Consider the following 24725-nt stretch of genomic DNA (forward strand, 5'->3'; position numbering starts at 1 on the left):
CCAAAATTGTACACAATACCCCAGGTGCAGTCTCACCGAGGCCCTATATAATTGCAGTAAGACATCTTTACTCCTGTACTCAAATCCTTTTGTAATAAAGGCCAACATACCATTTGCCTTCCTAATTGCTTGCTGCACCTGCATGTTAGCTTTCAGTGACTCATGTACAAGGACACCCAGGTCCCTTTGAACATCAACATTTCCCAATCTCTCATCATTTAAAAAATACTCCGCATGTCTGTTTTTCCTACCAAAGTGGATAACTTCACATTTTTCCACATTATATTCCATCTGCCATGTTCTTGCCCACTCACTTAACCTGTCTATTTCCCCTAGAAACTTTTTGCATCCTCCTCACAACTCACATTCCCACCCAGTTTTGTGTCATCAGCAAACTTGGAAATATTACATTTGGTCCCCTCATCCAAATCATTGATATAGATCGTGAATAGCTGGGGCCCAAGCACCAATCCCTGCGGTACCCCACTAGTCACAGTCTGCCAACCTGAAAAAGACCCGTTTATTCCTACTCTCCGTTTTCTGTCTGTTAACCAATTCTTAATCCATGCCAATATATTACCCCCAATTCCATGTGCTCTAACTTTGCTCACCAACCTCCTGTGTGGGACCTTATCGAAAGCCTTCTGCACTGGTTCCCCCATATCTATTCCACTAGTTACATCCTTAAGGAACTCCAATAGGTTTGTCAAACATGATTTCCCTTTCATAAATCCATGTTGACTCTGCCAAATCCTATTATTATTTTCTAAGTGTCCTGTTATCACATCCTTTATAATAGATTCCAGCATTTTCCCTACTACTGATGTCAGGCTAACAGGTCTGTAGTTCTCTGTTTTCTCTCTCCCTCCTTTCTTAAATAGTGGGGTTACATTTGCTGCCCTCCAATCTACAGGAACCGTTCCAGAATCTATAGAATTTTGGAAGATGACAACCAATGCATCCACTATCTCTATAGCCACCTCTTTCAAAACCCTGGGATGTAGATCAAGAGGACCTTGGGATTTATCGACTTTCAGTCCCATTAATTTCTCTAATACTATTTTTATACTAATACTAATTTCTTTCAGTTCCTCATACTCGCCAGACCCTTGGTTCTCTAGTATTTCTGCGAGGTGAAGACAGACACAAAGGGCTCGATTTTAGGGTCGGGTTACCTGCGGGTTTCCAGCGGGGGGGCCCCGAAAATCCCGATCTCCGATCACGTGACCGGATTCGGACGAAATCCCGGCCACTTCCGGGTACCGCGCTGACGTGCGGGGCTGCGCGCGCAAGCCCCGCTGGTGGGAATCCCGCAGGCAATTAAAGCCAGCGGGGTTCCACTTGAGAGCACTTAACTTGCTCGTTGTGGTCAGTTAATGAGCTGAAGCAGCTGTTAAAAGAGGAAGTGTGGGATTTTACGGTCAAAGCAGTCAGTTTCCCACACTGGGGGAAACAGGACCCTTCAAACCAGGCGTGTTGCAGCCAGCAGCCTGTGCCAGGTGCCAAGGTGCGCTCCACGGGGGAGCGCCCTCACCCACGCAGGAGGCCACCGCGTCACATAGGGCAACCCCTGCCCTCCACCAACCCCCGCCAAGCCAGAGGACAGACCGACACGAAACCGCAGCCCCAGTCCGAGGACCCACCCACCTACCCTGCACAACCCCTCACACCAACACCTGCCAGATGGGTGGTGCGTTTACATCGTCGGAGGACGAACAGGATGACCAGCCCCAGCAGCCTCGCAGTCCACGCCGTCCGCCTCGGAGAGGTGGGGCCCCCCAACACGGTGCTGCGGCACACCCACCTGCACAGCAGGAGGGAGGGCAACCGCAGAGAGAGATGCGTCGCAGGAGGCACTACCCTCCGCACAGGGTGTACAGAGCGAGGCTCAGCTTCATGGACCTCTCCGAGGAGCAGTGCATACGGAGGCTCAGAGTCAATCGCCAGGTAGTCGCCGACATCTGCAGCCTCCTTAACGACGAGCTGCTCCCTGATGGACCAAGCAGCATCTTCTTACCTGTCGCTGTCAAAGTCACCACTGCCCTCAACTTCTTCGCATCCGGTTCCTTCCAGGGTGCCACCGGGGACATCACCGGGGTCTGTCAGTCCTCTGCACACAAGTGCATAAGGCAGGTCACCGATGGGTTGTTCCGCAGGGCCTCCCACTACATCAACTTCGCCATGGACGAGCGCAGCCAGATGGAGAGGGCGGTTGGATTCCATGCCATGGCCGGCTTCCCACGGGTGCAGGGTGTAATCGACTGCACCCACATCGCAATACGGGCACCTCCGCATGAGCCAGGGCTGTTCATCAACAGGAAGGGGTATCACTCCATGAACGCCCAGCTCATCTGTGACCACCGCCAGAGATTCCTACACGTGTGCGCCAGATACCCCGGCAGCTGCCACGATGCCTTCGTCCTCAGGGAGTCCGCCGTCCCGCCCATCCTGCAGGCACCCAACGCCGGCAACGGCTGGCTCCTCGGCGACAAGGGGTATCCCCTCCACACGTGGCTCATGACACCTCTGAGGAACCCCATCACCGAGCCGGAGCGTCGGTACAATGACAGCCACACTGCTACCAGGTCTACAATTGAGCAGACCATCGGGCTTCTCAAGATGCGCTTCAGGTGCCTTGATCGTTCTGGGGGAGCGCTCCAATACACACCATTCAGAGTGGGACGAATCATAGTTGTCTGCTGTGCCCTGCACAACATGGCCCAACAGAGAGGGGTGCCGCTGGAGGAGGCCCCATCCACACCCGCCACCCACATTGAGGAAGGCGAGGGCGAGGAGGAGGAGGAGGAGGTGGAGGCGGAGGAGGCGGAGGAGGAGGACGCGCCCGAGGATGTTGGACGACCCATGCGCCGAGCCGCGACTCACCGGGATGGTCGCCGGGCCAGGGACGCACTCATACGTCAACGGTTCTCCTAGAGTCAGACACTGCGAGGCGCTCGCATCTCCTCACCTGCACATGCGAGCGGCCATACCAGCCCCCTCCACTGAAGAGTGCTGCCAGTAATCCTGCACCCACAGCAGTGTGCCCAATGGGTGGCAGCAGGTGTTCGCCGTCATGATGGCCTCCACGGAACGCAACTATTGCACAAACCGCGGAAGAATGGACGAGAGGTGGCAGGAGTGGTGAGAATAGACTATTTAATATGTGGAATGTGACATCATTTAAGAAACAAAGTACAAAATAATAAACACCCTGGTGTATTCCCTTTGTGATTATAAGGCCTTTGGAATTCTTCTCCGGGAACCCCTACGTGGTGCTACCCCTGTGGCTCCAGCAGAGGTAGTGGCAGGTTGCTCGTCTTCTTGCCTTGACCGGGTAGATGCTTTTGGCGGACGGCCCCTGGGTTTCGGTGCCCGTGAGGGCACCTCCACAGACTGCTCCTCCTGCACCGGGGCAGGGGCAGACTCGGCCACCTGGAGAGGAGGCACCATTGCGGGTACTGGTTGAGAGGTGGGCGACGGGTGGGACGTGGGGACGCCTTGAGAGGCGTCCCCGCTTCCATGTCCCCGGTCACCATCATCCCTCTCTTGGCCTCGGCCCACATCACCCCTTCCACCCTGCTGGACGGCAGTTTGGATGGCATGTGTGAGGCCTTGCAAGGCCACCCCTATTGTATCCCTCAGCCTGTTGGTGGCGTCGGAATGTTGCTCACCCTGAATCCGTACAGACGTTGTGAGGGCCTGCAAGGACTCGAAGTGGAGCTGTGCGTGACGCTCGAGGGAGGCCAGCCTGTCCTCCACCGCAGACAGTCCCGCACCTACCCGCGACACTGTGTCGCCGGTACCCTCCTGTGCCTGCGCCACCAATGCCCACATGCAGGAGGTGGACTCCTCCATCGCCTGCGCTATTGTGGACAATGCGCGCGGCACCTCTGCCAGCACCTCAGCAATTAGCTGGTGGCCCTCGACGACTCTCCTTTTCTCTGGTGGCCCCCTGGGTTCAGCATCTGGGTCCGGCTGAGCAGAGCCTGGAGATGAGTGCTCCCTCCGTCGCGGACCCTCCGCGGCTGCCCCTGCCACCAGGGTCTGCTCATGCTCACTCGTGCGCAGTGACTCACCAAGTGCTACCCCAACTAGTTGGCGAGGGGGACCCACCGAGGTGCGTGTCTCTGCGCTGGTGGATGGTTGGCTCTGATGTGACGATGCACCCTCAGAGACCGCCATGTCCTCTGAGGAATCGCCCTCCATGCTCGCTTGATCCAAAGACGCACCTGCAAGAGAACAGAGGGCACTTTGAGGCATGTGGACCAACTTGACAGTGCGCCTGATGGCAGGTGATGATACGGTCACTCGCGATCATGGGTGTTGAGTGTCAGCTTTCCCTTACCGGCCGTTTCGGCAGCGACACACTCGCCATCGGCCACCGACAGGCAATGTCGCGTGCGGGCGAGGTCGAGCGCCTCCACCTCTGCGTCGGTGAGCTCCACCACTTGCGGCGGCCCACCTCCGGTGCGTGCCCTTTCCCTATTGTTCTTGCTCCTCTTCTCCTGTGAAGGCAAAACACAGATGTGTGAGTGGGTGCGTCTTGCATCGTGAGACGCATCGAGCATCGGTGTGGTTGGGTTGAGCGTGGCGCGGAACGGATGGGAGGAAGTGTGGGCCACGTGCCCATCCCATTGCATGGGGATTGGGGTGTGTGGTAGTGTTCGGGTGGGGTCAGGGACGGTGGGTACTTGCGTGCACGGCGAGGATGGTGAATGAGTGGCTGTGAGGATTGCTGATGGAGCGCAGTGGTGGCTGTGCAGGAGGGGGTTGTGATCTGCTTGGCGTGATGGTGGGGACGGGATGTGGGAGGGTGCGTTGGTGTACTCACCTTGCCAGACCTAGTCAGGTCATTGAAGCGCTTGCGGCACTGCTCCCAAGTCCTTGGGGTGTTGCCCCTGCTGCTCACCTCCGCCGCCACCTCTGCCCATGCCTTCCTGGTTGCGGCGGCAGGGAACTTGCGCCCATCCTCAGGGAAGAGTGTTTCCCTCCTCCTCCTCACGCCCTCCAGCATCAGCTGCAGTGCCAGATCTGAAAAACGGGGCGCAGCCTTTCCCCTTGGTTGAGCCATTCTCCCAGACCTCTTGCTTGCAGCAGGAGGGGCTTTGGGAGACTGCCCCTTTAACTGGAGCTCCTACATCGCGTCGACGGTACTGCGCATGCGCAGCCGGCCGGCACGCAGCTGGGGAGCGCAGAACCCGGAAGCAGGCCTTAATGTGTCCAATTATCCCGCGATCGCGTGGGGGACGCACACAATTACCCGTCCGCGTTTTCGACGCTCCCGGAGGACCACCCGCTGGGAACCCGCAGGCCTGCTAAATTCGAGCCCAAAGTATTTGTTTAATTTCTCTACCACTTCCTTATTCCCCATTATAAATTCTCCCTTCTCTGTCTGTAAGGGACCCACATTTGCCTTCGCCATTTTTTTCCTTTTTACATATCTATGGAAGCTTTTACAGTCCGTTTTTATGTTTCTCCCCATAAAATTAACTTTTTTACAATCTATTACTTTGGTCTTTGTCTTACTTATGTCTTTCTCAATCATTACTTGAAACCTTATTATGTTATGATCGCTATTGCTTAGATGTTCTCCTACTCTTACTTCTCTTATCTGCTCCAGTTACTTCTCTTACCTGCTCCAGTTCATTTCCCATTACTAGATCCAGTAGTGATTCCTCTCTTGTTGGTCCTCTCACATACTTGGTAAGAAAGTATGCTGCAGGAGTTCCTCAGGGCAGTGTCCTAGGCCCAACCATCTTCAGCTGCTTCATCAATGACCTTCCCTCCATCATAAGGTCAGAAATGGGGATGTTCGCTGATGACTGCACAGTGTTCAGTTCCATTCGCAACCCCTCAGATAATGAAGCAGTCCGAGCCTGCATGCAGCAAGACCTGGACAACATCCAGGCTTGGGCTCATAAGTGGCAAGTAACATTCGCGCCAGATAAGTGCCAGGCAATGACCATCTCCAACAAGAGAGAGTCTAACCACCTCCCCTTAACATTCAACGGCATTACCATCGCCGAATCCCCCACCATCAACATCCTGGGGGTCACCATTGACCAGAAACTTAACTGGACCAGCCATATAAATACTGTGGCTACGAGAGCAGGTCAGAGGCTGGGTATTCTGCGGCGAGTGACTCACCTCCTGACTCCCCAAAGCCTTTCCACCATCTACAAGGCACAAGTCAGGAGTGTGATGGAATACTCTCCACTTGCCTGGATGAGTGCAGCTCCAACAACACTCAAGAAGCTCGACACCATCCAAGATAAAGCAGCCCGCTTGATTGGCACCCCATCCACCACCCTAAACATTCACTCCCTTCACCACCGGCGCACTGTGGCTGCAGTGTGTACCATCCACAGGATGCACTGCAGCAACTCGCCAAGGCTTCTTCGACAGCACCTCCCAAACCCGCGACCTCTACCACCTAGAAGGACAAGGGCAGCAGGCGCATGGGAACAACACCACCTGCACGTTCCCCTCCAAGTCACACACCATCCCGACTTGGAAATATATCGCCGTTCCTTCATTGTCGCTGGGTCAAAATCCTGGAACTCCCTTCCTAACAGCACTGTGGGAGAACCGTCACCACACGGACTGCAGCGGTTCAAGAAGGCGGCTCACCACCACCTTCTCGAGGGCAATTAGGGATGGGCAATAAATGCCGGCCTTGCCAGCGACGCCCACATCCCGTGAACGAATAAAAAAAAAGGAATCCTGTACACACAGTAAAATCTCCATTCCCCTTTCCCCTTTCCCTACCTCTTCTTGCCAGTTTATTTGAGGGTAGTTGAAATCTCCCATGATTATTATTCGATGTTTTTTGCTCATTTCATAGATTTGCCTACATATTTCACCCTCCACTTCTCTTCCACTATTAGGTGCTCTCTAAATATACCTCGTAACATGATCAATCCCTTCTTATTCTTTGTCTCAATCCATATGGATTCTTTTTTCTATCTTAATGTTACTAATGTCCCCTTCTTCTATTGCCATTATGTTAGTACAATTAGTACAGCTACCCCAGCCCCTCCCCCTTCTTCCTTCCCTATCCTTTCTAAATACATGATATCCTGCAATATTTAACTGCTAGTCCTGTTCTTTATTAAGCCATGTTTCAGTCATCCCTACTACATCTGGGTCCTCGTTATGAATTATTGCCTCCAGTTCCCTCCTATACAGGCAATTTAATTTATTTTTAATAATTGTTCCCCTTACTTTATTTTTAACAGTCATTTTGTACTGATGTTCCATTACTGTATTTGTTGACTGAAACATAGAAACATAGAAAATGGGAGCAGGAGTAGGCCATTCGGTCCTTCGAGCCTGCTCTGCCATTCAATATGATCCTCTATCTCAATACCATATTCCTGCTCTCTCCCCATACCCCTTGATGTCTTGTGTGTCTAGAAATCTATCTATCTCCTTCTTAAATATATTCAGTGACTTGGCCTCCACAGCCTTCTGTGGTTGAGAATTCCACAGGTTCACCACCGTCTGAGTGAATGTTGATGTACAAAGGAACCTGGGTGTTCTTGTACACCAGTCACTGAAAGTAAATATGCAGGTGCAGCAAGCAGTTAGGAAGGCAAATCATTTAAATGATACTCTACCTTTCTGTTTTTCCTTCCAAAGTGGATAACTTCATATTTATCCACATTATACTGCATCTGCCATGTATTTGCCCACTCACTCAACTTGTCTAAATCGCCTTGAAGCCTCTTTGCATCCTCCTCACTACTCACAATCCCATCTAGTTTTGTGTCGTCAGCAAACTTGGAAATATTACATTTGGTTCCCTCATCCAAATCATTGATATATATTGTGAATAGCTGGGGCCCAAGCATTGATCCCTGCGGTACCCCACCAGTCACTGCCTGCCACCCCGAAAAAGACCCGTTTATTCCTACTCTCTGTTTACTGTCTTTTAACCAATTTTCAATGCATGCCAGTATATTACCCCCAATCCCATGTGCTTTAATTTTGCACACTAACCTCTTGTGTGGGACTTTATCAAAGGCCTTCTGAAAATCCAAATAAACTACATCTACTGGTTCTCCCTCATCTATTCTCCCAGTTACATCCTCAAAAAACTCCAGTAGGTTTGTCATACATGATTTCCCTTTCATAAATCCATGTTGACTTTGTCTAATCCCGTTGATATTTTCTAAGTGTCCTGTTATCACATCCTTTATAATAGACTAGCATTTTCCCTACTACTGAAGTTAGGCTAACCGATCTGTAGTTCCCTGTTTTCTCTCCCTCCTTTTTTAAATCGTGGGGTTACATTTGCCACCCTCCAATCTGTAGGAACTGTTCCATAATCTATAGAATTTTGGAAGATGACAACTAATGCATCCATTATTTCCTTGGCTACTTCTTTTAGTACTCTGGGATGCAGATTATCACGCCCTGGGCATTTATCGGCTTTCAGTCCCATTAATTTCTCCAGCACTTTTTTTTTACTAATACTAATTTCCTTTAATTCCTCCTTCTCACTGGTCTCTTGGTTCCCTAGCATTTCTGGGAAGTTATTTGTGTTCTCTTCTGTGAAGACAGAACCAAAGTATTTGTTTAACTGACCATTTATGTTACCCTTATTTCTTATCTTGGTCTGACCTTTACTCTCATTTCCTATTTCTTTTATTTATTTATTTATTTATTTATTTATTTTTTAAAAAATTTTTTATTCGTTCACGGGATGTGGGCGTCGCTGGCAAGGCCGGCATTTATTGCCCATCCCTAATTGCCCTCGAGAAGGTGGTGGTGAGCCGCCTTCTTGAATCGCTGCAGTCCATGTGGTGACGGTTCTCCCACTTATGTTATGCTCACCAGATCCCTCCCTCAGTCTTACTAGTTTAAAGTCCTATCAACAGGCCTATTTATCCTTTCCACTAGGACATTGGTCCCATTCCAGTTCAGGTGGAGCCTGTCCCAGCAGTACACCTCCTTCCTGTCCCAGTACCGGTGCCAGTGTCCCATGAAATGGAACCCCTCCTTCCCACACCATTCTTTCAGGCACACATTCACCTTCCTGATCTGTCTATCCCTGTGCCAATTAGCACATGGCTCGGGTAGTAATCCCGAGATTACCACCCATGAGGTCCTGTTTTTAAATTTAATTCCTAACTCCTGATATTCCCTTAGCAGGACCTCCTCCCTTTTCCACCCTATGTCATTGGTTCCAACATGGACCACGACAACTCTCTTTCCAAGTTCCTCTCCAGTTGCTCCGAGATATCCGTTACCCTTGCACCAGGTAGGCAACACACCCTCCTGGATTTTTGGTCACGATTGCAGAGGACCCTAATTATTGAATCCCCTATGACTACAACCTTTCTATTCTGCTCCTCCCCACCTTGGACTGCCTCCTGCTCCATGGTGCCATGGTTAGCATTCTGGCTGTCCTCCCCACAGCCTACAACCTTATCCTCACAGGTAGAAAGTACATTGTACCTGCTGGATAGGACCAGTGTCTACGGGACCTCCTTCTCTACTTCCCCTTTGTTCCCCTGCTGACTTATGTGTCGGAGTGTCTCTAACTCGCACTCCAGCTGAAGGATTCTGAGCTGGAGTGACTCAAGAAAGAGACATTTCAAGCAGACGTGGCAATCTGGGACAGTCTCACTGTCCACAAACTCACATATCACAGTCCTGACATACAGCCTGCATGGCCATTTATTTATTTATTTATTAATTAATATTAATTTAATTCTAGAACTATCAGAAATACTTAAGGTCTAGATTATATTTATTAGATGGATTTTAGCTTGATTTTAAATTAATTAGCAATTAATTATTCTGAATATTTAATTATTTAGCTATTTATTTATAGTTTATAGTTAAAAATATAGTGCGTATAGTAAATTAAAGACTTAGTTTAATTTCCTCGGATTCCGGCACGGACATGGAGGCAACCTTATTCACACCACCCTAAATTCAAGAAGCAGTTTTCTTCTTCCCCTCGTTCCTCTAGTTCAAGCTGATATACTTTAATCTCTTTTTGCTGGAATTCTTGTTTCTCTTCCACCTCAATTCACACTCCTCCCTCTCAGTTCTTGCTGGCACTTACCCCCACCTGTAGTTCATGCTAGCACTCTTCTCCTTCTCCTCCCTCAAATCCTGATGACCACCTTCTTCCCCTTCCCTCCATTCATGCTAACACTCCTCTTTTCCCAAATCATACTCTCACTGTTCACCCTCTCTCCCCACAGTTCACATCGGTACACCTCTCTCCCCTTCGGTTCATGCTGGCACTTTCCACCCCCTCAGTACCCACTGGCACATTTCTCTCCCCTCACTCCTCAGTTCCTGCTGATTTTCTCCCTCTACGCTGTTCTCTGCTCCTACCTTCTGCTGCTCCGAGAGATGGGATGCTGTCGAAGGCAGGAATTTTCACAATAGTTTTGCAAGATTGGGATTCCTGACATTCCTGCCCACTGCACCCTCCCAGAGGGACAGCAGGAGTTCTGAGCGAGGAGCCAGGTACAGCATTTATTTTCACCACCTCAGGAGATTAAAAAGTGTACACGAGTACACCCCCATGTCCAACCCAACTGTTGCACGACTTTCCCCACATTCCTCGGCCCTTGTACTTCTTCTCTCAAACCCCGACTCTTAGATTCATAGAACGTTACAGCACAAAAACAGGCCATTCAGTCCATCAAGTGTTTGCTAGTGTTTTTCCCCACAAACCACCTAGCCTAATCTCACTCTCCTGATCACTCCCATGCCCATTAATATCCCTCTTTTTCAAGCAGCTATCTAATTGCATTTTTAAAAAATTTATGGATTCCGTATTCTAGCCACTCTCTTGTGCTTCTCTCTCCACCCACCCAACTCTCGGGTTTCTCTCGCTGCACACTTCTCACCTGACCTACCTGACTTTTCTGCTTCTGCCCCTACCCACCCCGACATTGTGCTTCTCTCCCCAAGACTTCTCTGAATTTCTATATTGTCCCAGCTGCCGTGTAAAGGTTGGTTACTGCTGAGAGGCAAGTTCAGTATGAGTAAAAGTGATTTGCATTTAATTCATTAAAGTGGTGCACTCCCCTGACCACTACTGTTTACACGACATACCAAATGTTCACTGTTTTTACAATTGGAAGTGTAAAAAGTGTAAAGTTATTCATGGTGATCTTGGTTCATAGTAAAAACTTGGACAATCTTTCCTTGTTCTCCCCAACTTTTGTACTCCATTCCCTCAGTCTTTTTTCTCTCGCTATCCTGAGTTTGTGATGTGATGCTGCTGCACCTATTTGTTTATTAACTGTGTGCAACTAACGCTTTCAGGAGGTAAAACATCAACTGCATCTTTATGCTACCTCAGTTACCTGGTACAGGGTCAATTGAAAAACTATTGCCATATTTTCAGCAGACAGAATTCTGTGTTTTGCAAGCCTCTTCTTTTTAAAACGTTTTTTTTGTTGGCAGCCCCTAGTTGTGTTTCTGTCTGTGTACGAACAGTGGTTAGTTAGTAGATAGCAAGAGTGGCTAAAAAAGTTCTGCTTGCATGGGTTTTTAGATTTATATCAGTTAGATCATTCGTATATACATTTAGGACTGAAGTTTGCTGCCTGGTAATTAGAGGCAAAATATATATAGAATATAAAATATATCATATCAAATAACTAGAACTTTACTCCTTACTGAAGGTGCAAACTGATGAACTTTATTTTGTTGTAGAAAAAGTAGAGGGGAGATTTGAAGCCAAAAATGGACAAAATAAAGATGAATTAAATCATGCTAAAGTCCTGCCCAAAATCCCAGACTCTATCCAGTTTTGGGCTGTGAAAAAATGCCAATATTAGAGTAACCTTTTTAACAAATTCCATTCTGACAATTGAGTGTAAGCAGAATAAATAAAGGGTCAGAGAAAAAATTACTGCGTTTCAGTACTGTAATTCTCATCTAGATATTTAAAAAGAGCACATTTTGGTGCTATGAAAGTGATATTATTCTAAAATCATTATCTTTGTAGCTACAGACAAGGTGGCTCTTCTGATTGGCAACATGTCCTATCACAACCATCCTAAGCTAAAGGCACCAATGGTGGATGTATACGAACTGACCAATTTGCTGCGGCAGCTCGATTTTAAAGTGGTATCTTTGTTGGACCTCACCGAATCGGAGATGCGGAATGCAGTGTATGAATTCTTACTCTTGCTGGACAAGGGAGTGTATGGTATGTTTGTTTTCAATACATTTCAATGTGCTCTGGCAGTTAAATCATGTTACTTCAAAATGGCAGTTTCCGGAGGGAGGGGATCAAATTCAAAGCAAATTACTTGACACACTATGGCCTTTTGAGGGCTTAGATTTATACTGTTTATTCATGTTTTAAAACAACTCTCCATATGGTCTTAGTGTGATCAAGGAGTAGAAGAACTGTAGTTCAATCAAATGAATATCCCTGGGTACGCAGTGGCTCAGTTAATAAATACAATGCTCAGTGTGGAACTGTGTCACACAGACCAGGAAGGTCCCAAATTCGATTTTTGGCCTGTACTAATCTCAATTCACTTCATTGCTTCTGGGTTATGTGCATTGTGACTCATTAATTGTGAGTCAGATGGGGTAATTTTGGCCATTGGGCGATAGTGTAACAACAGGCAATATGGGATTAGCTGCCCCTTGTACATCCCTCCTGAAACAGGGTGAGATAGATAACAGAGTTCCTCTGTGTCTTTGTCTTAAGAACATAAGAACATAAGAACATAAGAAATTGGAGCAGGAGTAGGCCAATCGGCCCCTCGAGCCTGCTCCGCCATTCAATAAGATCATGGCTGATCTGATCCCAACCACAAATCTAAAGAACACAAGAAGTCGGAGCAGGACCCGGCCACATAGCCCCTGGGCCCTCTCCGCCACCCACAGGGCATTGACCGATCCGAACTCAGCTTCATGTCCAATTTCCTGCCCGCTCCCCATAACCCCTAATTCCCTTTACTTCTAGAAAACTGTCTATTTCTGTTTTAAATTTATCTAATGATGTAGCTTCCACAGCTTCCTGGGGCAGCAAATTCCACAGACCGACCACCCTCTGAGTGAAGAAGTTTCTCCTCATCTCAGTTTTGAAAGAGCAGCCCCTTATTCTAAGATTATGCCCCCTAGTTCTAGTTTCACCCATCTTTGGGAACATCCTTACTGCATCCACCCGATCAAGACCCTTCACAATCTTATATGTTTCAATAAGATCGCCTCTCATTCTTCTGAACTCCAATGAGTAGAGTCCCAATCTACTCAACCTCTCCTCATATGTCCGCCCCCTCATCCCCGGGATTAACCGAGTGAACCTTCTTTGTACTGCCTCGAGAGCAAGTATGTCTTTTCTTAAGTATGGAGACCAAAACTGTATGCACTATTCCAGGTGTGGTCTCACCAATACCTTATATAACTGCAGCAATACCTCCTTGTTTTTATATTCTATCCCCCTAGCAATAAAAGCCAACATTCCGTTGGCTTTCTTGATCACCTGCTGCACCTGCATACCAACTTTTTGATTTTCTTGCACTAGGACCCCCAGATCCCTTTGTACTGCAGTACTTTCCAGTCTCTCGCCATTAAGAAAATAACTTGCTCTCTGATTTTTCCTGCCAAAGTGCATAACCTCACATTTTCCAATATTATATTTCATCTGCCAAATCTCCGCCCACTCACCCAGCCTGTCTATATCCCCTTGCAGGTTTTTTATGTCCTCCTCACTCTCTACTTTCCCTCCCATCTTTGTATCATCTGCAAATTTTGATATGTTGCACTCGGTCCCCTCCTCCAAATCGTTAATATAGATTGTAAAGAGTTGGGGACCCAGCACCGACCCCTGTGGAACACCACTGGTTACTGGTTGCCAGTCCGAAAATGAACCATTTATCCCAACTCTCTGCTTCCTGTTCGATAACCAATCCTCCACCCATGCCAGAATATTACCCCCAATCCCGTGATTTTTTATCTTAAGTAATAATCTTTTATGTGGCACCTTGTCGAATGCCTTCTGGAAGTCTAAATACACTACGTCCACTGGTTCCCCTTTATCCACCCTATACGTTATATCCTCGAAGAACTCAAGCAAATTTGTCAGACATGACTTCCCCTTCATAAAGCCATGCTGACTTTGTCCTATTAAATTATGCTTATCTAAATGTTCCGTTACTGTCTCCTTAATAATAGACTCCAAAATTTTACCCACCACAGATGTTAAGCTAACTGGCCTATAATTTCCAGCCTTCTGCCTACTACCCTTTTTAAATAACGGTGTTACATTAGCAGTTTTCCAATCTGCCGGGTCCTCTCCTGAGTCCAGGGAATTTTGGAAAACTATCACCAAAGCATCCACAATCCCTACTGCCACTTCCCTCAAGACCCTAGGATGGAAGCCATCAGGTCCAGGGGATTTATCCGCCTTGAGTCCCATTATTTTACTGAGTACCATCTCCTGAGTGATTTTAATCGTATTTAGCTCCTCCCCCCCCGAGAGTCCCCTGTTTGTCCAGTGTTGGGATATTCTTAGTGTCCTCTACTGTAAAGACTGAAACAAAATATTTGTTCAGCATTTTTGCCATCTCCATGTTTCCCACCATTAATTTCCCGGTCTCATCCTCTAAGGGACCTACGTTTGCCTTAGCCACCCTTTTTCTTTTTATATAACTATAGAAACTCTTGCTATCTGTTTTTATATTTTTTGCTAATTTCTTTTCATAATCTAACTTCCCTTTCTTAATCAATCCTTTAGTTACTTTTTGCTGTCTTTTGAAGAATTCCCAATCTTCTATCCTCCCACTAAGTTTGGCTACCTTATATGTCCTTGTTTTTAGTCGGATACTATCCTTGATTTCTTTATTTAGCCACGGATGGCTGTCATTTCTTTTACACCCTTTTTTCCTCAGTGGAATATATTTATTTTGAAAGTTGTAAAATAACTCCCTAAATGAACACCACTGCTCATGTACCGTCTTACCCTTTAATCTATTTTCCCAGTCCACTTTAATCAATTCCGCTCTCATACCATCATAGTCTCCTTTATTCAAGCTCAGTACGCTTGTTTGAGAATCAACCTTCTCACCCTCTAATTGGATATGGAATTCAACCATGTTGTGGTCGCTCGTTCCAAGGGGATCCTTAACTAGGACATTATTAATTAATCCTGACTCATTACACAGGACCAGGTCCAAGGTTGCCTGCCCCCTTGTAGGATCAGTTACATACTGCTCAAGAAATCCATCCCTGATGCACTCAATGAACTCGTCCTCAAGGCTGCTCTGCCCAATTTGATTTGTCCAGTTAATATGATAATTAAAATCCCCCATAATTATGGCTGTTCCCTTATTACATGCCCCGACTATCTCCTGATTAATACTTCTTCCAGCAGAGTTGCAACTATTAGGAGGCCTATATACTACACCCACTAATGTTTTTTTCCCCTTATTATTCCTTATCTCCACCCAAACTGTTTCATTATCTTGATGCTTTGTCCCAATATCATTTCTCTGTATTACAGTGATTCCTTCCTTTATTAACATAGCCACCCCACCTCCCCTTCCTTCCTGCCTGTCCTTCCTGATTGTTAAATACCCTGGCATATTTAATTCCCAGTCGTTGTCACCCTGCAGCCATGTTTCTGTAATGGCCACAAGATCATACCCATACGTAGTTATTTGTGCCGTTAACTCGTCCATTTTATTACGAATGCTACGTGCATTCAGATAAAGAACTTTCAAATCTGTTTTGTGACGCTTAGTTCCTGCTTTTTCCTTTTTTAACACTTTACCTATTACTCCATACCTTCTGTCCCTTCCTGTTACGCTTTCCTCTCTCTCCCTGCTCAGGTTCCCAACCCCCTGCCACTTTAGTTTAAACCCTCCCCAACAGCACTAGCAAACACTCCTCCTAGGACAGCGGTCCCGGCCCTGCCCAGGTGCAGACCGTCCGGTTTGTACTGGTCCCACCTCCCCCAGAACCGTTTCCAGTGTCCCAGGAATTTGAATCCCTCCCCCTTGCACCATTCCTCTAGCCACGTATTCATTTGAAATATCCTCCTATTTCTACTCTGACTAGCACGTGGCACTGGCAGCAATCCTGAGATTACTACCTTTGAGGTCCTATTTTTTAATTTACCTCCTAACTCCCTATATTCTGCTTTTAGGACCTCATCCCCTTTTTTACCTATATCGTTGGTGCCTATGTGCACCACGACAGCTGGCTGTTCGCCCTCCCCCTCCAAAATGTTCTGTAGCCGCTCCGAGACATCCTTGATCCTTGCACCAGGGAGGCAACACACCATCCTGGAGTCTCGGTTGCGGCCGCAGAAACGCCTGTCTATTCCCCTTACAATTGAGTCCCCTATCACTATAGCTCTGCCACTCTTTTTCCTCCCAGCCTGTGCAGCAGAGCTACCCGTGGTGCCAGGAAGTTGGCTGCTGCTGCCTTCCCCTGATAAGTCATCCCCCCCAACAGCATCCAAAGTGGCATATCTGTTTGAGAGGGGGATGGCCACAGGGGACCCCTGCACGACCTGCCTGCATCTCTTACTCTTCCTGGTGGTCACCCATTCACTTCCTGCCTGTATACCCTTTACCTGCGGTGTGACCAACTCGCTAAACGTGCTATCCACGAGTTTCTCTGCATCGCGGATGCTCCACAGTGAGTCCACCCGCAGCTCCAGCTCCGAGATACGATCGGTCAGTAGCTGCAGGTGGACACACTTCCCGCACACATGGTCGGCAGGGACACTGGTAGTGTCCATGACTTCCCACATCTTGCAGGAGGAGCATATCACGGGTGCGAGGTCTGCTGCCATGACTTGCCTTAGCTTAGTTACCCCGCTCTGGTCTTGCATGAAAAAGAAATGGAATTTGAGTTTTCAGGACTGAGGCTGACTGGATAATTACAAGACAGCCTCACAGATAGAGTTAGATAGTGATAGTGATAGAGTTAGATACAGATAGTGTGTGCATCAAATGGGGAAAGGTTGAGTGTGTGTTGCTCAAGGAGACATTTGCTATTGTGTGTTATCATAGACGGGAGAGGTTGAGGGTCTTGTGCATTCTGCAGAAAGTTGTTGAGTGGTGTGTGTGCCACAGGTGGAGATGTTGAGTGTAATGCGTGTTACATGATCTGTGATGACCTAGTTGCTGTCAGCTGGTCCTGATTATTATCTACTGGCCCCTGCTGGAAAGTGCGTGAATGCCAGGTGAGGACAGGATTGAATCCAGCTGTAATACTTTCCACAGTTGAATACCCTGCTGACACTCAGGCCTCGATAATATCCCTCGCAACCCGCCCCGCCCCCCCCCCCCCGCCCCGGGAGAGGGTCGGGGGTTAAAAAGTGAAATGCGGAGAACATGACCCCAATCCGTCGCACATTTTTTTTATTCGTTCACGGGATGTGGGCATCGCTGGCGAGGCCAGCATTTAATGCCCATCCCTAATTGCCCTTGACAAGGTGGTGGTGAGCTGCCTTCTTAAACCGCTGCAGTCCGTGTGGTGAAGGTTCTCCCACAGTGCTGTTAGGAAGGGAGTTCCAGGATTTTGACCCAGTGACGATGAAGGAACGGCGATACATTTCCAAGTCGGGATGGTGTGTGACTTAGAGGGGAACGTGCAGGTGGTGTTGTTCCCATGTGCCGGCTGCTCTTGTCCTTCTAGGTGGTAGAGGTCGCGGGTTTGGGAGGTGCTGTCAAAGAAGCCTTCGCGAGTTGCTGCAGTGCATCCTGTGGATGGTGCACACTGCAGCCACAGTGCGCTGGTGGTGAAGGGAGTGAATGTTTAGGGTGGTGGATGGGGTGCCAATCAAGCGGGCTGCTTTGTCCTGGATGGTGTCGAGCTTCTTGAGTGTTGTTGGAGCTGCACTCATCCAGGCAAGTGGAGAGTATTCCATCACACTCCTGACTTGTGCCTTGTAGATGGTGGAAAGGCTTTGGGGAGTCAGGAGGTGAGTCACTCGTCGCAGAATACCCAGCCTCTGACCTGCTGTTGTAGCCACAATATTTATATGGCTGGTCCAGTTAAGTTTCTGGTCAATGGTGACCCCCTGGATGTTGATGGTGGGGGATTCGGCGATGGTAATGCCGTTGAATGTCAAGGGGAGGTGGTTAGACTCTCTCTTGTTGGAGATGGTCATTGCCTGGCACTTATCTGGTGTGAATGTTACTTGCCACTTATGAGCCCAAGCCTGGATGTTGTCCAGGTCTTGCTGCATGTGGGCACGGACTGCTTCACTATCTGAGGGGTTGCGAATCGAACATTGTGCAATCATCAGCGAACATCCCCATTTCTGACCTTATAATGGAGGGAAGGTCATTGATGAAGCAGCTGAAGATGGTTGGGCCTAGGACACTGCCCTGAGGAACTCCTGCAGCAATGCCCTGGGGCTGAGATGATTGGCCTCCAACAACCACTACCATCTTCCTTTGTGCCAGGTATGACTCCAGCCACAGGAGAGCTTTCCCCCGATTCCCATTGATTTCAGTTTTACTAGGGCTCCTTGGTGTCACACTCGGTCAAATGCTGCCTTGATGTCAAGGGCAGTCACTCTCACCTCACCTCTGGAATTCAGCTCTTTTGTCCATGTTTGGACCAAGGCTGTAATGAGGTCTGGAGCCGAGTGGTCCTGGCGGAACCCAAACTGAGCATCGGTGAGGATGTTATTGGTGAGTAAGTGCCGCTTGATAGCACTGTCGACGACACCTTCCATCACTTTGCTGATGATTGAGAGTAGACTGATGGGGCGGTAATTGGCCGGAATGGATTTGTCCTGCTTTTTGTGGACAGGACATACCTGGGCAATTTTCCACATTGTCGGCTAGACGCCAATGTTGTAGCTGTACTGGAACAGCTTGGCTGGAGGTGCAGCTAGTTCTGGAGCACAAGTCTTCAGCACTACAGCCGGGATGTTGTCGGGGCTCATAGCCTTTGCTGTATCCAGTGCACTCAGCCGTTTCTTGATATCACATGGAGTGAATCGAATTGGCTGAAGATTGGCTTCTGTGTTGATGGGTATATCGGGAGGAGGCCGAGTTGGATCATCCACTCGGCACTTCTGGCTGAAGATGGTTGCAAACGCCATTTTTACGGCAGCGGATATCGGGGTGTCCGACGGTGGGACGTTATTAACATATTCAAATCAGGCTCCTACAGTGCATTTGCAATTAACTCATGCTGCACGGGTTTCCCAGGGGGTCAAGGAACTCGGCAGTGGAGGCGTGAGCTGCTGGCTCCCCAAGGTAAGTCTATTTTAGCACTCCTTGTGGGGCCAGAAGGAGCAGGAATGCTCCCCGTGCCCCTCAAGGAATCCTTCAGCCTCCCCTAGTCCCGATCGCCAATCTCCCCCCCCCCCCCCCCCCCCCACCCCGGCCCCCCACCCCAATCACCAGCCTCCCTCCCCCAGCCCTGATCTCCAGCATCCCCCCAGCCCCCCTTAGGGGCCTCTCCGCCCACCCCTACCACCCCCAATTGCTAATCTCCCCCCTCCCACCCCCCTCTCAGCCCCTATTGCTGACCTTCTCCCCCTCCCGACAGCCAGGGACCGTCCTCAAGGGTCCCTGGCTGCAGCCTCCTGCCGCTGGTAATACCCTCTGCCCGCCGGCCAGGCTGTCCATTTGGCCGGCTGCCAGGCGGGAGATGGAGCTACAAGATGTTAATGAGGTCCTGTTGTTAAGAGTGGCAGGACCTCCCCGTCCCTGGCCTTGCCGGTTTCTTCGGCCTTTTTTGGCCTCATCTGCACCCTCCCCGCCTCCCCGTAAATATTCGGGCCCATTTGAGTCGGAAAACTGATGAAAAACGAGCACTTGAGTGAAGAGAGCTTGCCAGTCTGTGAAACCATGCTCCAGAATGGAGAGGAGGGGGGAAAAGGAGGGAAAAGTTTTAAAATATTTGCAGAATTAATTTTAAAAGATCGAGTTAGTTTTCTGATTTTATCATTTAGTCAATGAATAATCCAGTTGTGGCCAGTGCATTCCATAAATTGGATAAATAAGTCAACTTAAAATCAGCAACAGAAGTTTTGTACAGTGGAATCATTTTTCAAGGGATCTGCATGAACATGGCTGTCAAAAATAACCTTTGTAATTACTGTAAAAATGTTTTATGATCAGGGAGTTGAAAGTGTCAAGGGAATCGATGCGTTGTAGGTATTTCTGTGCTCATTTTCATTTCACCCCGTGCATATAGCCTGGGTGTATTGTTCTCTTTAGATGACACCAGATAATATAAGTCAGCCTTGCTTTCAGTGTGGATTTAAAAAGTGGTGAACTCAGGACAAACCAAACTAACAATAGTTGGTGCAGCTGAGTTCTTTCTGTGGCAGCTTGATCTCTTTCAAGCAGGAGCATGCTCAAACACCCTACTAATTGTGATTGCAAGCAAGATAGCTGAATGCATGAGGCTGCGAGTCTGAGGCTTCAAGTGCCCACCAACGCATCCTGTGGCTGTTGCTGAGAAGTCTTTTCTGTTGCAGATGAAAATTTGATAAGAATCAGTCTACTTTTGACAGCAGAAAGGAATATTGCCTCTTTGCAACATGCAGAGAGCAGCACCGAAAGCTCTGTGTTTATGCATACTTTAGGTGGCAAAAGCCTTTCATAAGAACATAAGAAATAGGAGCAGGAGTACACCATACGGTCCCTTGAGCCTGCTCTGCCATTCAATCAGATCATGGCCGATCTTCAACCTCAACTCCATTTTCCCGTCTGATCCCCATATCTCTTGATTTCCCCTAGAGTCCAATAATCTATCCATCTCAGCCTTGAATATACTCAATGACTCAGCATCCACAATCCTCTGGGGTAGAGAATTCCAAAGATTCACAACCCTGAGTGAAGAAATTCCTCCTCATCTCAGTCTTGAATGGCCAACCCCTTATCCTGCGAATATGCCCCCTAATTCTAGACTCTCTAGCCAGGGGAACCAATCTTTCAACATCTACTCTGTCAAGCCCCCTCATAATCTTATATGTTTCAATGAGATCACCTCTCATTCTTCTAAACTCCAGAGAGTATAGGCCCATTCTACTCAACCTCTCTTCATAGGATAACCCTCTCATCCCAGGAATGAATCTAGTGAACCTTCGTTGCACCACCTCTGAGGCAAGTAGATCCTTCCTTAGATTAGGAGACCAAAACTGTATGTAGTACTCCAGGTGAGGTCTCACTAAAGCCCGGTACAACTGTAGTAAGACTTCCCTAACCTTATACTCCAACACCCTTGCAATAAAGGCCAACATGCCATTTGCTTTCCTAATTGCCTGCTGTACTGGCATACTCACTTTTTGTGTTTCTTGTACGAGGGCACCCAAGTCTCTCTGAAAACCAACATTTAATAGTTTCTCACCATTTAAAAAATATTCTGTTTTTCTATTCTTCTTACCAAAGTGAATAACCTCACATTTCCCCACATTATACTCCATCTGCCACCTTCTTGCCCACTCACTTAATCTGTCTATATCCCTTTGCAGACTCTTAGTGTCCTCCTCACAGCTTACTTTTCCACCTAGCTTTATATCGTCAGCAAACTTGGAATCATTACACTCGGTCCCTTCACCTAAGTCATTAGTTTAGATTGTAAATAGCCGAGGCCCAAGCACCAATCCTTGCAGCACCCCACTAGTTACAGCCTGCCAACCTGAGAATGACTTGTTTATCCCTACTCTCTGTTTTCTGTCCTTTAACCAATCATCTATCCATGCTAATATATTATCCCCAACCCCATAAGCCCTTACCTTGTGTAACAACCTTTTATGTAGCACTTTACCGAATGCCTTTTGAAAATCCAAATATACTACATCCATTGGTTCCCCTTTATCTACACTGCTAGTTACATCCTCAAAAAACTCTAATAAATTTGTCAAACACGATTTCCCTTTCATAAAACCATGTTGACTCTGCCTAATCTTATTCTGATTTTCTAAGTGCCCTGTTACCACTTTCTTAATAATGGATTCCAGCATTTTCCCGACGACCGTTGTCAAGCTAATTGGCCTGTAGTTCCCTGTTTTCCCTCTCCCTCCCTTGACTAGTGGGGTAACATTTACTACCTTCCAGTTACACTGGGACCATTCCAGAATCTAGAGAAGTTTGGAAGATCATAACCAATGTATCCACTATCTCTGCAGCCATCTCTTTTACAACTCTAGGATGTAGGCCATCAGGTCAAAGGGATTTATCAGCTTTTAGTTCCATTAGTTTGTCCAGTACTTTTTCTCTAGTAATATTAACTGTTTTAAGTTCCTCACTCTCATTCACCCCTTGGTTCCCCACTACTTTTGGTATTCATTTTGTGTTTTCTACTGTGAAGACAGATACAAAATATTTGTTTAATGCATCTGCCATTTCCTGATTGTCCATTAGAATTTCTCCTGTCTCAGCCTCTAAGGGACCAATGTTTCCTTTTGCTACTCTCTTCCTTTTTACATACTTGTAGAAGCTCTTACAATCTGTTTTTATATTTCATGCTAGTTTACTTTCATATTCTATTTTCTCTCTCTATATCAATTTTTTGGTCGTCCTTTGTTGGTTCCTAAAACTCTCCCAATCCCCAGACTTATTACTCTTCTTAGCAATATTATAGGCCTCTTCTTTCAATCTAATACTCTCCTTAACTTCGTTAGTTAGCCACATGTGGATCACTTTTCCTGTGGAGTTTTTATTTCTCAAAGGAATATATATTTGTTGAGACTATTGAAATATTTCTTTAAATTTTTGCCATTGCTTTTCAACTGTCAAACCCTTCAATTTAATTTCCCAATCTACCTTTGTCAACTCGCCCCTCATACCTATGTAATTGGCTTTATTTAAGGTTTAAGACTCTAGTTTCTGACTTAAGTATGTTACTTTCAAACTCAATGTGAAATTCTATCATATTATGATCTCTCTTCCCCAGAGGCTCTTTTACTGTGAGATTACTAATTAACCCTATCTCATTACACAATATAAGATCTAAAATAGCCTGTTCCCTGGTTGGTTCCATGACGTATTGCTCTTGGAAACTATCTTGAATACATTCCATGAACTTCCAAACTTCCTTTGCCAATTTGGAATACATTCCATGAACTTCCAAACTATCTTCGCCAATTTGTTTTGCCCAGTCTATATGCAGATTAAAGTCCTCCATGATGACTGCATTTCCTTTGTTACAAGTTCCTATTATTTGATGATTAATACTCTGTCCAACGGTATTGCTACAATTGGGGGCCTATAAACTACTCCCACCGCTGTTTTCTGCCCCTTGTTATTTCTTATTTCCATCTATATTGATTCTACTTCCTGATCTTCCGAGCCAAGATCCTTTCTCACCCCTGTCCTTATGTCATCCTTTATTATTAGGGCGACACCCGCTCCTTTTCCATTCTGCCTGTCTTTTCTAAATGTCATGTATCCTGGAATATTTACTTCCCAACCTTGGTCATTTTGCAACCATGGGCCCGATATTAGGAGGGAAGTGGGTTGGCAGCGGGGGATCGACTGGGCGCGTGGGTAACATAAGAACATAAGAAATAGGAGCAGGAGTAGGCCAATCGGCCCCTCGAGCCTGCTCCGCCATTCAATAAGATCATGGCTGATCTGATCCTAACCTCAAATCTAAATTCATGTCCAATTTCCTGCCCGCTCCCCGTAACCCCTAATTCCCTTTACTTCTAGGAAACTGTCTATTTCTGTTTTAAATTTATTTAATGATGTAGCTTCCACAGCTTCCTGGGGCAGCAAATTCCACAGACCTACTACCCTCTGAGTGAAGAAGTTTTTCCTCATCTCAGTTTTGAAAGAGCAGCCCCTTATTCTAAGATTATGCCCCCTAGTTCTAGTTTCAACCATCCTTGGGAACATCCTCACCGCATCCACCCGATCAAGCCCCTTCACAATCTTATATGTTTCAATAAGATCGCCTCTCATTCTTCTGAACTCCAATGAGTAGAGTCCCAATCTACTCAACCTCTCCTCATATGTCCGCCCCCTCATCCCCGAGATTAACTGAGTGAACCTTCTTTGTACTGCCTCGAGAGCAAGTATGTCTTTTCTTAAGTATGGAGACCAAAACTGTATGCAGTATTCCAGGTGCGGTCTCACCAATACCTTATATAACTGCAGCAATACCTCCCTGTTTTTATATTCTATCCCCCTAGCAATAAAAGCCAACATTCCGTTGGCCTTCTTGATCACCTGCTGCACCTGCAAACTAACCTTTTGATTTTCTTGCACTAGGATCCCCAGATCCCTTTGTACTGCAGTACTTTCCAGTTTCTCGCCATTAAGATAATAACTTGCTCTCCGATTTTTCCTGCCAAAGTGCATAACCTCACATTTTCCAATATTGTATTGCATCTGCCAAATCTCCGCCCACTCACCCAGCCTGTCTATATCCCCTTGTAGGTTTTTTATGTCCTCCTCACTCTCTACTTTCCCTCCCATCTTTGTATCATCTGCAAACTTTGATATGTTACACTCGGTCCCCTCCTCCAAATCGTTAATATAGATTGTAAAGAGTTGGGGACCCAGCACCGACCCCTGCGGAACACCACTGGCTACAGGTTGCCAGTCCGAGAATGTACCATTTATCCCAACTCTCTGCTTCCTGTTAGATAACCAATCCTCCACCCATGCCAGAATATTACCCCCAATCCAGTGATTCTTTATCTTGAGCAATAATCTTTTATGTGGCACCTTGTCGAATGCCTTCTGGAAGTCCAAATACACTACGTCCACTGGTTCCCCTTTATCCACCCTGTACGTTAT

The 24725-nt window shown here is 47.2% G+C and overlaps 1 protein-coding gene across 2 annotated transcripts in view; it reads left to right on the forward strand.

Annotated features, from left to right (window-relative positions):
- LOC137321608 (mucosa-associated lymphoid tissue lymphoma translocation protein 1-like) overlaps positions 1-24725 on the forward strand; it is a 137026-nt gene that overhangs the window by 62556 nt on the left and 49745 nt on the right. For both annotated transcript variants that reach the window (XM_067984066.1, XM_067984074.1), the window contains exon 10: positions 11987-12190. In XM_067984066.1, coding sequence (XP_067840167.1) covers positions 11987-12190 — 204 coding nt within the window. The remainder of the gene's footprint in view (positions 1-11986; positions 12191-24725) is intronic.

This window comes from Heptranchias perlo, chromosome 1, assembly GCF_035084215.1.
Source record: "Heptranchias perlo isolate sHepPer1 chromosome 1, sHepPer1.hap1, whole genome shotgun sequence".
In the NCBI taxonomy this organism is placed as follows: domain Eukaryota; kingdom Metazoa; phylum Chordata; class Chondrichthyes; order Hexanchiformes; family Hexanchidae; genus Heptranchias; species Heptranchias perlo.